Source organism: Takifugu flavidus, chromosome 3, assembly GCF_003711565.1.
Source record: "Takifugu flavidus isolate HTHZ2018 chromosome 3, ASM371156v2, whole genome shotgun sequence".
NCBI lineage: Eukaryota > Metazoa > Chordata > Actinopteri > Tetraodontiformes > Tetraodontidae > Takifugu > Takifugu flavidus.
Window position 1 is genome coordinate 9790884 of NC_079522.1, and position 14332 is coordinate 9805215.

The 14332-nt window shown below is 45.6% G+C and overlaps 1 protein-coding gene across 1 annotated transcript; it reads left to right on the forward strand.

The window, feature by feature from the left end:
* The first annotated feature begins 1995 nt into the window (after positions 1 to 1995).
* kynu (kynureninase) lies at positions 1996 to 5606 on the forward strand. The gene is made up of 14 exons (XM_057028198.1): positions 1996 to 2084; positions 2671 to 2857; positions 2936 to 3056; positions 3123 to 3205; positions 3391 to 3452; positions 3537 to 3608; positions 3806 to 3880; positions 3963 to 4109; positions 4178 to 4276; positions 4342 to 4415; positions 4516 to 4568; positions 4651 to 4736; positions 4932 to 5162; positions 5232 to 5606. The coding sequence occupies exons 2-14, from the start codon at positions 2689 to 2691 to the stop codon at positions 5367 to 5369; spliced, it is 1410 nt and encodes a 469-aa protein (XP_056884178.1). The 5' UTR covers positions 1996 to 2084; positions 2671 to 2688; the 3' UTR covers positions 5370 to 5606.
* Positions 5607 to 14332: the final 8726 nt, after the last annotated feature.

A 14332-nucleotide genomic window follows, 5' to 3' on the forward strand; every position in this document is an offset into this window, starting at 1 on the left:
GATTAAACATTAAAGTCTGTTTTCACAACTTCTTTAATGAATGAATGAATTTCCCCAGATAATCGGTGCTAATTCGGACCATCAGGCCTGTGAGGATCAAATCAGGGATCACAGGTGAGCTGAGACGGAAACTAACGCCACTTTTCCAGCTGCTCTGTAAAGTGATTCCAGGTTTCTGTAATTAGATGTGAAGCTGCAGAAACCGGGTCTCTCCTCTCATCATCTCCTCACGGTGGGGGAGGCGGGAGCCCGCGGAGCTGGAAGCGAGGAGGTCATCCTGGACGGCGAGGAGTAAATATCAGGTGCTGCAGAGCTGTAAATGCTGGATGAAAGAGGAGCTGCAGGTGTTCCACACTCACTGTCTCATTCAGACGTGGTGAGAACCTCTCAGACCTGATCTGTTCACATGTTGGGACACAAAAACCTGAGATTTCCCGGAAATCTGATCGTACCTGAACTAGCAAATCCCCAAACTTTAGTGAGGGACTATTAAACACATCAGAGAAGAGAACGTGGGAGTTCTTTTGTTATGTTTTCTATTCTTAAACAGTTTATAAAATAAAACATAAAGTTAGAGTCAAAACAACCGGATTTTCCTCTCCTTTTACTGCTTTCCCTCCTGCCCCCGAGGACCACCAGATGTCAACAATCCCAAATCTGAACAGATATCTCCAACATCTCTGAGCTGCTTTAGTTTGTCTGATGGAGCTGAAAACAGCGTTTTTATCCTGCTGTCTTCCCATTTGAGAATTTTGAAAAATTAATTAAAGCGTCTCAGCGGAGCAGACGGGGACGTCGGGGTCAAACGTGTGACTTCGCCAGCACTTCTTTGCGAGGGTCATGATGTCGGTAAAGGGCACTTTTACAACCCACGGAAGGATTTTTACAATCCATTCAACAAACAGATTTTGTCCCAGGAAACATCTGAGTTTGGAAAAGTTTTTCAGAACACGAAATTCTTGACAAATTCAGACAATAAATACAAACAAAGCAATTTGTGGAGGCTCCTCAGACCGGCGCTGGTGTTAATGTACTTCATCCTTCAGGCGTTCCACAGGGGACCATGTTTAGATCCTTCAAACATGAGTGAAGGCTGGCCTTCAGAAAGTGGTGGTTCCACACCTGTGCAGCAGTTCAGATGCTGACCTTCTGATTATATGATCTGTGTGATCAGCAGTCCTAAACACTGATCTCACCTCTGATGCAATTGGATCAACGCAGGACAAATTCCAGATCGCTACTCTGGACGAGTGCACGCGAGTCTTCCAGGTTTCGGCACTTTTTGGTGTAGCGTCGATGGAAAGTTGACCTCCAGCTGCAGCTGTAGCTGATGATGATGGCTCAGTGAGGAAGCTTGAGGAAGACGGGGTGAGAAAGATGAAGAACTTGCTTCCCAGTGTTGAAACAATTGATGTGAAGATTGAAATATTTGGCAATGATTACTTTAGTCATATAAATATGTGAAAATAATAATACAAAGAGCAGGAAAATATAATTTTGTTTAATTTTGTTCAAATATGTTTAATTAACAAATGAAATGTTTGACCTCCCTGATAATAGAGTCACAAAAAGGCTAAAAAAAAATTGTTTAAACTTATTACATAGAAATAGTATAATGCTGCTCTCTAGTGGCAAAATTGGGAACTGCTGCACGATATTCAAAAGAATTTTGAACTTGCGGAGATGATGAGCGAAAACTGGTGTGAAGACAATTCAGAGGCACAAAAACTATCAATTTAACTTATCAATTAATTTAATTCATCCTACTTATCATTGATGCTGAATTACGATTTGTCGCAAATTGTCTTGTTCTCCCTGGCGAGATTGTGCCTCTTTTTATTCCACCATGAAATTTTCTTTAATTTTGGCACTAGGGAATAAAACATGATGGAAAAGGAAGCCTTGATGAAATGATGAAAACCTCCTTTGACCGTCAGGAGTTAGTCTGATTCTTCACTATATCTGAACAACTGCTAGATCAGTCAATCATTAACAGGGGGCAGAGCCGCGAGGGGTCAAAGATCATGTCCGGGCTCCAAGGTTTCCCTCAGTTTACCAGCCGTCTGCAGAAGGAGACGTGAACTGTGAGTTTCCTCAGCTCTTTGCATCTTTACCTAGTGAGAAAGTTCCAGGGTCGAGACCGTTTGGAACTCCTAAGCGTGGATTGATCACGACTCTGATTTGAGACTCAAACCATCTGAAGAATCCTGAATTTAATGTATAAACTTGGGCTTGTTAAAAACCTATTTTTCAATTAATTGCTTTCTCCAAATTTTCTTCGCTCAATTTTGATTCGAAACACAAAATTATTTGAATCGATGACCCGGTTTAAATGTCATTCAGTGTTTGTCAGATGTCTAAACTCACAAAGAGAAAACTGGAGCTCAATAGAATAAAATAAAACTAGATGGCCAGAAAAAGAGCAGAGATGAACCGATTAATATTTTATCTTTGACAAAACAAATGGTTCAATTTTTAACATCTAGGCCAAAGGTCGCTGCCTGACAACAGGGATATTTTATCGTTAAAGTTCTCCATTTTAATTTGTGGCCATTGCCTTAAAAATTGCCGCATCGGTGGTTTCTGAAGATGCTGAATCCAACGCAAAGATCACTCAAGGTTCAGGCTGAGATAAGGGACCAGGCTGTTTTATGTTTGATGCCTCTTCAGGCCTCCAGTCCAGCAACCATGGACCAGTTTGAAGGTTTCCCAGTGACAGAAACTCTGCACAGAATTTCAGCCCAGCTGGGCTGCAGTCCGACCGCTGCTGAGGTGGCGGCGTTCCTGGACAAACACGACCAGCTGAGACACCTGAGGGAGAACTTCCTGGTGCCCAAAATCCAGGATTTACCTCCGTGTGAGTCAGACTTGAGGAAATCAATGCTCAGAACGTGTGAAAGACATGAGCAGATCTGACTGGCCACTGTTTCCGTAGCCGATCTGTCGCTGGTCGACGGCAGGGACGACTGCATCTACCTGGTGGGGAACTCTCTGGGGCTCCAGCCCAGCAGGGCGAGGGGGTACCTCCAGGAGGAGCTGGACAAATGGGCCAAGATGTAAGTTCATCCCAAAAATTCACATTTATCACACTAAGGTTGATATGAGACTAATGCATCTGACAGGGGCGCGCACGGACACGTGCTGGGCTCCCGACCATGGGCGTGGGCAGAAAACAACCTGGAGGAGATGATGGCAAAAGTTGTCGGTGAGAAACCTGATTTGACAATGTTCCTCTGAGCTGCAAACTGCCTTCAGCTGTGCCGTTCGCGCCACAATCTTTAGAGCACAAACGTCAGAACTGAACCTTGACATTAATTGAAGTGAAAATGTGCTGATATGTTCATATTTTCTGCTAAGCGTCACAAAGGTTGAATGTTGTTACCGTTACAGGAGCGAAAGCTGCAGAGGTGGCGCTGATGAACGGTCTGACCGTCAACCTCCATCTTCTGATGGTAAAACCCTTGACTCTTCCCCGGAAGCTAAAATAACGACCGAGGAACGTGATTGTCAGGTCACTTCCTGTCATCATTCCGCAGCTCTCCTTCTACAAACCAACAGCGGCACGACACAAGATTCTCCTGGAAGACAAAGCGTTCCCGTCGGACCACGTGAGCAAACCTGCTGGAATCTGTTTAAACCGTTGCCCCCAAACCCACGTCTCTGTCGATCCTGAGCCGCGGTGGTTTTCACGTGTTACTTCCAGGAAACCAGAACGCTAATGAAAAAAGAGCCGTGCCTCATGGAGATGCATAGCTGGGGGGGCTCAGCTGCGTTTGGACTCAGATGTTGTGTTTAACATTCACAGTACGCCGTGGAGTCGCAGATCCGCCTGCGTGGATTCGACCCCCAGAAGAGTATGCTAGTGCTGCGGCCACGCCCGGTGATGCTAACACGCCGTGTCCTTGCTCGCGGGCATATGTTCTTGTGGCATTTTGGTGGCTCATTTTGATGAATTTGATCAGGGGGAGGAGACTCTAAGGACAGAGGACATCCTGGGGACCATCGAGAAGGAGGGTGACGCCATTGCCGTGATCATGCTGAGCGGAGTTCAGTATTACACCGGGCAGCTGTTCGACATGGCTGCCATCACCACCGCCGGACAGAGGAAGGTAGCGCCACCGAGGACTCTTTGTTTTTGTATCCGTCTCGTCTCACTTGCCATCTTCTCGTTCCTCAGGGTTGTTTCGTGGGGTTTGATTGTGCTCACGCTGCTGGAAACGTTGAGCTGAAGTTGCACGACTGGGGCGTCGACTTCGCCTGCTGGTGCTCGTACAAGGTCAGCGAACGGCGCCGCTACAGCCACGCCACAAAGATCTCACTGATGCAGTCGTGTCTCAACAGTATCTGAACTCAGGCGCCGGTGGGATCGCCGCCGCATTCATTCACGAGAAACACAACGACCGCATCGAGCCGACGTGAGACTCTTGTGAAACCTTTGTTTTTGGAACCATGTCAATTAAAAATGAAGCACAAAGTGTCCAAGACTTTAGGAAATACGTGTCCCATGTCCCGCAGGCTGACTGGATGGTGGGGTCACGACCTGAAGACCCGCTTCAACATGACTAACGGTAACAGTTAGCAGCCGCCTGCGTCCATCTTGTGGTGCCTCCTGGCGATATATGTCTTTGACACTGGTGGGAATGTTGTCAGTGTTGGAGCTGCAGTCTGGAGTCAACGGCTTCCGACTGTCCAACCAGCCTGTGTTGCTAGTCTGCCCCCTGCAGGCCAGTTTGGAGGTACTTCAGAGCTCTCGTCATTTCATCTTCAATTCTCCACTGTTGGAAATGTAATTGGACTTAAGACTTCATAAATTTGCAAATGCAAAGTTAAAAAATTATTTAAAAAAGATAACATTTGGAATTAAAAAAATAAATGTTGGAGAAAGACCTGGACTTCCGGCAAAGTCGTGGTGTCTCTTTGTCCTTTTCCAGGTGTTCAACATGACCAACATGAAGGAGCTTCGCAGGAAGTCCATGTTGTTGACGGGATACCTGGAATACTTGATCCGCCATTATTACAGCGAGGACGCCGCCCAACCCAACAAACCTCACGTCCACATCATCACACCATCGGACCCCGAGCAGAGGGGCTGCCAGCTGTCACTCTGCTTCTCCATCAACATCCAGAGGGTGTTCCAGGAGCTGGAGAAGAGGGGCGTTGTGGTGAGTTCATTAGCATCAGTTGACCTTTGATCGGGACACTCCTGGACTAATGTGTGTTGTGTGGGTCAGTGTGACATGCGGGAGCCAAAGGTCCTGCGAGTTGCTCCGGTGCCGCTGTACAACTCCTTCACTGACGTCCACCGCTTCGTGAAAACCCTGGACTTTGCTCTGGCAGCCTGCAGGGAAGAGCACCAGAACCAGAACTGAAGCTTCGGATAAGATCTGATGGTCAGGATGGTTACCAAAGCAACGAGTCACATTCCACGAAATAAGTTTTGCTATTTTCTGAGAACTTTGGGCAAAACGTACTGAAGGTTATGTGAATGTCGATGCTAATGCGCTTCTTTCTGCTCTGCCTCAGCCTGTCCATGATGATCTTTAATGGTTGTGAAAACATGAACACGCAGCTACTGGAATTAAAGATAAATAAAAACATTCATAAGATGCTTTTTTCCTTGTTCAGCAGGAAGACGGTGGTAAGACCCCCTTCCCCACCCCCACCCCAGGTTGTCCATTACACACATGAGTTAGCCGACAGGCTCCCTTCACCAATTAACACCTACTTTATTAGAACGCTGACTTCTCCCCAATGTTCCTGCATGTGTTTATGCACTATTACCTTGACGGATGCCGGCTCTGCCATCAGACATAATTGGCATATCAATATGCAAAACCTAAATGGATTAACCTTCTTTAAAGCTAATGAGCACTTGCTGCCCAGCTGGGAAATGGACCAGAATTAGCATTTGTCATCTTTTTTTGGGGTGATGTGAGAGTAAATAATTGAACAGAGAAGCTCCCATCTTTCCTCAGGCCACTTTGCCTGAAACTGATGGTACATTTGACAAAAATATGCTGATTTGCTGTCTTTAATGATGGCTGTGGCGCTGCTGCTCCTCTCAGCCTGAAAACCCAAAGAGACCATGCATCTGCAGAGGAAAAGCGGGCGGTTTGGATCAAAAACAAACAAAGGTTCAAGAAAAAAAAAAGGCACCAACGTTCTCCAAACTGTCCAATAAGGAACTCCTGATGGTTTCAAAACAACCAAGATGGAGAAGGTAAAAGGTTACTGTTGCTGTTTGAAGTTCTCATGATCGGTGATCGTGAAGATCAGATCACATTTCCATAATGCTGAGCCCACAACAATAAGTACAGCCAATTTAAAAAAATAGGAAAATGTTCATTTCTGAATTGCTTGTCTCTTTGTGGAGACTTTTGTACACATACTACATTTCCCAACCCCTCGCCCTAAACATAATCATCCCAACTAAACCCTTAACTCTAACCCTAAAATAAATTTAAACTCAATTCTATTCTCAACCATAAACCCATGCCTTAACCCTCAAACAATCCTTTGAAGTTGTGTGGACCAGTCAATATGTCCTCATATCCTAAAGCGTCCTCACTTTGCTAGTAGAATGAGCATATTGGTCCTCAATATGTACTAAATGTGAGCATGCGTACACACAAACACATACACAAACACACACGTGCTGAGTTTTGGGGAACAGTACGATTTGAAAGCTGCATGCATCAAAAACTAATTACCTTAAATAGCCTCGACCTCGGGCTTATTTTTCCAGTCCATGTCTCTCCAATTTGACAGCTGGCAAAGGTAGCCACGGCGGCGAGGTGGTGTGTGGGACTTCATCCTGTTAATTAATTGTAGGGGAACTAAAGCGTGAAAAGCTGCAGACAGGGAACTTTTGCGGCCGCTCTCTTGGCAGGTCTGCTGTGACAGCCTCTGAGGGGAAGCACACGTTAATGAAGTCAGGTACAAAAAAAGAGAGAAAGAAAGCGAGAAAATAAAAGAGGAAACATTTGCTTTGGTGCACTTCAGCTTGATTTTGGAGGAGATGCTTGAAGCCATCAAAGAGGTCCATCAAAAGCAGCTTTTCTTCTGCTCTGGCTTTCATACGGTGGATGAAGGAAGGCTGGTTTGCTCAGAAAATCAGGTTTGTTTGAAGACGTTAACAATGAAAAGAACCCACCACAGAGGGTCAGAAAATATGCAATATTAGCCAAAAAAAGATTAAGAATCCGATACTACAACCTTGTTAGCATCACAAGCTGATTAGCATATTAACGACCCTTCAGAACCTTCAAAGTGATGAATAATTGAGGGGAAATGAAATGTTTTGATTGTCCTCGCCGCTCGCCGAGTTTAATGTTTCATATGTTGCTTCAGAGCTAATTACGAAGATGGCACATTCGTCAGAAACTTCAGAGGCAACGAGCTTATCGATCACTTATCGATACCCAACTGATGCGGCAAGATGTCCATTCAAGAAAAACAAGGTTTGGTCCCGGTGATGTCCCCACGACTCTCAGCAGCCCCACAACGTGTTCCTGTGGAGACGGACTCCAAAACACAACAACCTCCTGGCTGTGTCGTTCCTAAATGGCGGGCAAGCCTTACAGGGAACTTCCTGAAAGGGACTTTTCAGAAGCAGTTAGTCGCTGATGAACTTTTTGGCCGACACCTTGTCTCTCCGATGCACCTTGACGAGACGACAGATGAAGCGGAGTTGACAGAGGTCGTCTCTGTCGGGCCGAGCGACAGCTGCAGCGTTTGTGCGCTATATTTGGCTGCTGCGCGCGTGTGTGTTTAGTTGTCATAGTCCAGTCAGGTCGGAGTATCCCGAAGACACTGTCAGCCAGGATTGATTTCCTCTTCCTCGATCCGTGGAAGCGTTCCTGTAACACAGCTGACCCCCCGAGTTGCGTTACCTTGTCATTTTGAGACACAGATCAAAGCCAAGACGAGCTGGAAATAACCTCACGGTGACCTTGAACTCTCAGACGATGATGATGATGATGATGACGAGGAGGAGGAGGAAGAGGAGGAGCTCTGGAAAAAGGTTCAGGTTGACGAGTGAACAGAAGACGTCAAAAACTTGCATCAAGTGCTGCAAAACTGGGTGAAGGCAGCACAAACGATCATATTAGTAACATCAATGAAACTCACCAAATGACACGTTTTAATTCTTTGAAGTTTCTGGGCTCTAGTTGAGATCTTATCTCAATAGTTCTAAGGCAAATTCAGGCTGAGGAGTCGTATTTTGAACAGTGAAACCAGTGTTTCAATGATGAAACAACCATTCAAAAATGGCCTGACAGGTCAGTTTTGAGACGGAGGCCATATTAAAACATTTTGAAATGAAACGATAACCCTTCGGTGAAAGAAAACAACTGTTATTGTTGTTTACACATATCAACACTGATATGTGACCATTGGTGACCATTTGACTCTGATGAATCTGTTCTGATTTTAAATTCATTTTAATTATAAATGATATAGAATCGTATATTTTCTACACTTTACTGATCAGTGTTTACCGTCAATTCACGTTAAATGTCTACAAACATTGCTCGTATTTATACAATTTATTCTTCTTTTGAAGTTTAAACCAACAGTTTTCAAACACACCGACATTTAAATTAAAAGAGCTTTGATATAAAAACACTCCAGAGTTCCTGATGGAAGCTGGGGCAGCTCCTGGTGGCAGCCACTAGAGGGCAGGGCAGCACCAGGAAAGAATCTCGCTCTGACCAACACACGCACACGCACGCGCGCGCAGCGTTATCGCGTCCTCTACCCCTGGCTGGTTGCGGTTGCTGAAACTCTTCGAGAGTCATTCATCAAAACAAATCTAACATTTAAAATGGCTGATCCACTTTCAAACAGGACTTTTCACATCGGACCAGCTTTATTGTTTCTGGTTGATGAACATAAACTGATCGTTTCATTGGTTTATAGATGAAATGATGCATTTCAATATACAATTTATTTTAAGCAAAAAAACTTGTGACTGTTAACATATTTTCTGCCAGGGTCAGGTGGAAGACCCAGTTTCTGAGACACACACACACACACACACACACACACACACACACACACACACACACACACACACTGAGGCCCAGCTGGGTGAGCGAGCTGCTCTCTCTCTTGGTTGGTTATGGATCCCTGAGGGACGCCGCTGCCTCCTGTGAGCGCGGGACCCACGCCAGGCCCCCGGTCCAAGACAGAGGGGGGGTGCAGAGAGAGGGGGGGGGGACAGAGAGAGAGAGGGGGGGGGCAAGGAGAGAGGTTGAGAGTGACAGAGGCAGGGCCCCGATTACAAAACAACGTTTTCGAAAAGGCAAAAGTTTTCTTTTTGCGTGTCCGTCTGGCTGAGAAACTCCCGAGGGGAGAGTTCCGAGCGCATCTCCACCAAACAGTGTTTTCCAGCGTTTTCAGGCATTCGCACGACCGCTGCAGGAAACAGCGAAGAGTCGCGGCTCCTACGTAGGCCTAGAACGCCTAGGCCTAGATCTACGATCAGAGATCCTACGTAGATCCTGGAACCAGTCGAAGTCTGACACGACTCCCAACTCCCACATTCTTTGCAACTGTTTTAGTTTTGTAGTTCAAGTTTGTCGAGATTCGTCGTAGTCCTGCAAATTTCGACGCACTTCATCAGAGCGTCCAGGGCAAAAGTGCACCTACGTCTGGTCTGGCGCGTGCACTACAGCGGCGTGCACGTGGAACTGTTTCACAACGGAGTTGGAGGGAGGAGAACAAACCACCGTGTGTGTTTGCAACATGGAAATATTTAGTTGACATTTTTAAACACTGACTTTGATCAGACAAGTCTGTCGTCGGTGTTATAGAACAATAACGTTCAGGTCACATGACCAGGACTCTTGCTCCCTTAAAAAAGTTGTATAACAACAACAACAACATTGATAATAATAATAATAATAATAATAATAATAATAATAATAATAATAATAATAAAACCCTGATGCTAACAGCTGCTGCTGTATATTTGTTCCATCTGTTCCTCCAATGGAACATTAATATTGTTTTTATTTATTGATCACATGCGTTTCTTCTGGCTCCTCAAAGTAAACAAGAAGCGAGTTGTTTTTGCCATGTAAACTGTATCCGAACACAAGTCTTGCTTCATCATTTGTGCAACATTGTGCTTGGTTTGTTTATTGTTTATTGGAGATCAATCAGGATTCTTCATGATTTCTTCATTCATCGTGATTTGAGACGCTTTCGGTGGTTTTCCGCTGCAGCCTTTCGTGTCTTCTCTCAGGTTTTCCATCCTCCTCAGAACCGTCCTGCTCCTCCTCCTCTTGTTCCTGATGTGGGTTCCTCCATCCCGACCTTCCTCGTTCTGCTGCCTTTAATTGTGTTTGGAATGAAACTTGTTTTCACCTCCGAGCTCCACATTTTCAGCTCTCCCTCTCGCTTTTTGTCTTTTCTGGCTCCAACAACTTTGTTCCATTTCTCATTCTCTGCAATAATTATGGCTCCGCGATGCTGCAGATATTTTCCTCCCCTCGTCTTTATTTTGTCTTTTTTGCTCGGCTCTCATTAATAATTCACAGACAGAGAATGGAGAATTTTACTGCAATTTGCAGCTGCTGAATGAATCCCAGTTATTGTTTTGTGTCGCACAGACAGAATTCCTCAGATGGAAGCTTTGTAGTCCTGAATGTAATTTGGCTTCTTCTATGACAGGCCACATATCACGGAGGGGGGGGGGGGGGTCACGTCCAGTCAAACGCATTGTCCTCGTGCGTTGCTCCAAATCGCCGCCGCTCGCCGTCCGGAATACTTTGAGATGCTGTTTGTTCATATTTATGCCTCATAACTTCCGATGTTTTATTCCGTTTGTTTGCTTTCGACCAGGCGGCTGCTGAATTATTCAGGAAGTTGAGGCGACGAAGGCGACGGGGAAAACTTTTGGCCGCTCGCTTTCAAAACGCACGACCAGAGACGTGTTGAAAAAGCCACGGCGGCGTCCGCGAAGGCCCAGATCTTGTTCTTGTGAAATAAAAATCAAACCAGTGACGTTGAGGCGAAGCTACTTTTGAAAACAGAAGCAAATTTTAGCTAATGCGCAGCAGCAAAATGTTGAGAAAATGACAGAAATTTACTAAAACCTCACTCCCGACTCCTAATCATGAGTTTTCCGTGAGAGAGGAAGATCTTTTTAGGTAGCTTTTGTCCTTCAAGACAAAGAAAACAACATTTCTGTTGAAAACTTACAAAGCAGAAGTAAACTGAGATCCAGGTCTGGTGCCGGGTCACCTGTCTGGTTCAGCTTTACCAATTTGGCTAATACTGCATCATGGCTCCATCCTGATGCAGCTAACATCAGTTAGCATTTACTGCTAATTAAACACTGTAAGTCTGTGGGGGAAATTGTTCTGGTAAGATTTGTGAATAAAAAATAAAAGGGAAGGGAAAACATTTCTGATTAAAATGCAAACGGTCAATTGATGTGTTATTATTGCATTTCTGGGTTGAAATAAAAATAGAAAAAAACTTAGTATCCCAAACATTTTGGAAAACTAATTTTAGATGATTCATATTTGATATTCATGTTGAATAACTCTAGGGTTGTCCACTCTAGATCTGTAATTATCTCTATCTAACACTGGAATTAATTATTTGGGCTCTTGTTACGCTCAGAATCTAAACAAAAAAAAAAGATTTGTTTTTTACTGAAGACAGGCTCTCTTTTTTTTTAGTTTCATTCCTCAAATTAGCTTCAAACACAATAAACTAATAAAACAGTGTCGTCTATCTTCCCCAGTAATATGTGGTCTGTGTGTGTGTGTGTGTGTCTGAGAACAGAGACCACCACAACAATAAACCAGGGGGCGTGAAGCTGGAAGCCAAAATAACAACAAGAAGAGCAAAAGAAGAAGTGAAAAGCTGTGTGTTCCTGTTCCGCCGCTCTGACCTATTTTGCAGCAAGTATCTCATAACGGCGGAGTTTAGAGCTGTTTAATGCTCGGTGACACAACGCTGTCCTGCAGTCTTTTCTTTCTTAATCCCTGGCATCTTCGCTAAAAGATCTCTCCGAAGAAACAACGCTCATTCCTGGCATCCAGCTGCCGCAGGGAAGGAGAGATTGTCAGGCCGCATTTCTTCTCTGCTCGCCAGCCATTCCTCAGGAGGTGTGTGTGTGTGTGTGTGTGTGTGTGTGTGTGTGTGTGTGTGTGTGTGTGTGAGATAAAACCCCTCCTCTTTGGCGAGTTAGGTAAAGTGAGGGGTGGCAGCTCTCCCCTCTTCTGAGAGCAATTCCACCTTAAGCACTTTTCTGGAAATTGCAGGAATGTTTCTCGTGTTCCACACTTGTCACCTTGGCCCCAATGTGGCGGCAAACAAGCTGAAGCGAAACTCGCTGATGCATTTGAGGGAGACGAGGAGGAGGAAGATGCCCGGCGGCTTGGCGTTTCTTCCGATAGCAGTGTGCGTTTGGCCGGAGGCAGTCTGTCTGTCTGTCCTGTAAGCTTGCTGACCTGCCTACTCAGCCACCCAGGAGGAGGCTCGGGCCGGCGCTTTGATGCTCGCCAAGCCGACTTTAGACCACGGATCAACTTTCAAACTTCATGGGCCAATGTTCTCCCGATGTCACCAACAGAGATGAGTTTCCTGTTATCGAGCCCGGTATTTCCTTTAACTTTTAGATAATTTAATCATGCTAGAGTAAAACATAAAAAACTTCCTGGCGTTGTTCTCTGGCAATGCTTTGCTACAGTTAGCTAGAAGTGTATATGATCAACAAGTAAGTCGGGGTCGTAGCTTTCCCGCTAGCCCTCTCGTAATCAGAGAAAACATGGATCTCTGTTGCAGGGACGCAGCCTAAAAATGAGAGCGGGTTAGCTAGTTCAGCTTAGCTATCGGTCAAGAAACAAACTGCTAGCTCAGAAATGGACAAACCCCAGGGTGCAGCTGAGGATCCTGTTGTGTGATCTATGATAAACAAACAGGCCTGAGGGGTCAGATGAATGTTACACATGTATCAACCAGCAGATTTGAATTTTGATTAATTTCATTGAACAACATTGACTTTTATCTTACTTTTCACACTGCACTTCCAGCCTTCCACAGTAAAAAGCAACAGAACTCTGGTATCTGTTGGTGGAACAGCAGCAGGGCAGCTTTCTGCGCTGGTGGCAGATAAGGTTGGGGTCGCCCCGGCACAGCGCATCCTTCAGGAAACCCCAGTTTCCCCCAATCAAAAGTTCCATTAACCTGCAGCTCCGGGAGCTAATTGAGAGCGGGGGAGGGTGACGACGTAACGCTGCGTGGCCTCAGCCGCCTTCAGGAGACGCCGCGCGGTGACACAGCTGACATATTTGTAATTATCAGGGGATAAGAAGAGAAACGCGGCAACACAACAGCGCCGGGCCTCCGCTCCTCCAGGAGAAGACAAAGAGCGGGAAGCAAACGTTTGATAGCCGGAGATGGCGGCTAAAATCCACAAATCTGCATTAGTGTTTGGAAGATTTACGGACTTCATACGTGCTCTTTGGTGGCGGAGTTCATTATGTCTAACACCGTTTTCCTGATGGTCGCGTCTCTTATCTCCTCCGGAGGGTGAAAGATATTCTAATCTGTCGCCCTTAAGCCGTGGTGCGGCGAGCGGGCCAACTTTTGTTCCAATAATCCCTCCACCCCGGCGAGGGGAGGTCAGGTTTGTCAAAATGCGGCAAAGTGAGCGTTTTATTTTCCCCGCCCTTCCTGGCTTAATTTGGAATTAAAAACGAGAGTTTGAACTCCACATGGCTGAGAGACGTAAACAAGTCCGAAATTACCAGCCCTTTGAATCGCGACGGCGAAATTAGGTCAGTCGCAGAGGGGTCCGGAAGGGCGATGGGGCGGACCCTTGGAAATCAGGCCGGAAACAACAAGGATGCGCAGGAATCTGGTCCTGGATTGATCCAAATGGGAAAGTCGTACTGTTAAAATGTAAATGTGCTGCAGTTCTTTGCTTTTCTAGATGATCGTAGGTTTTCTTCGAGTTCTTCATTGGTACATTTTCTTTTCGCAGGAAAAATGTGGAAGTCTGATGTTTTCCGAGGTCTCCACATTCCACAGGAGTTAGCAGTGTCAGTTAAATAGCGTATTTAATTCGAGACAGTGAAGCTACATTTGCTGTGCTCTCATTTCTTTGTCTTTCCTCTGTCGTCCTGCAATCGCACTCTAATATTTACACCTTTTTATGAGCTCGGCTGCTCGCGGCTCGTTTAACTGCAGCAACATTTGTCCCTGTTTAATGGCGGGTCGACGTGAGGTCAGGCAGCACCTTCGGTACAAGACGACACATCCTGTTCTCCCCTGGGCGCTTAGAGCGACTTGTTAAGCAAATCTGCAT

Coding starts and splice junctions, on each gene's coding strand:
- kynu (XM_057028198.1), top strand. CDS start 2,689: ATGGACCAGTTTGAAGGTTTCCCAGTGACAGAAACTCTGCACAGAATT. Junction 3,057..3,122: donor CTGGACAAATGGGCCAAGAT/GTAAGTTCATCC, acceptor TGCATCTGACAG/GGGCGCGCACGGACACGTGC. Junction 3,453..3,536: donor TCAACCTCCATCTTCTGATG/GTAAAACCCTTG, acceptor ATCATTCCGCAG/CTCTCCTTCTACAAACCAAC.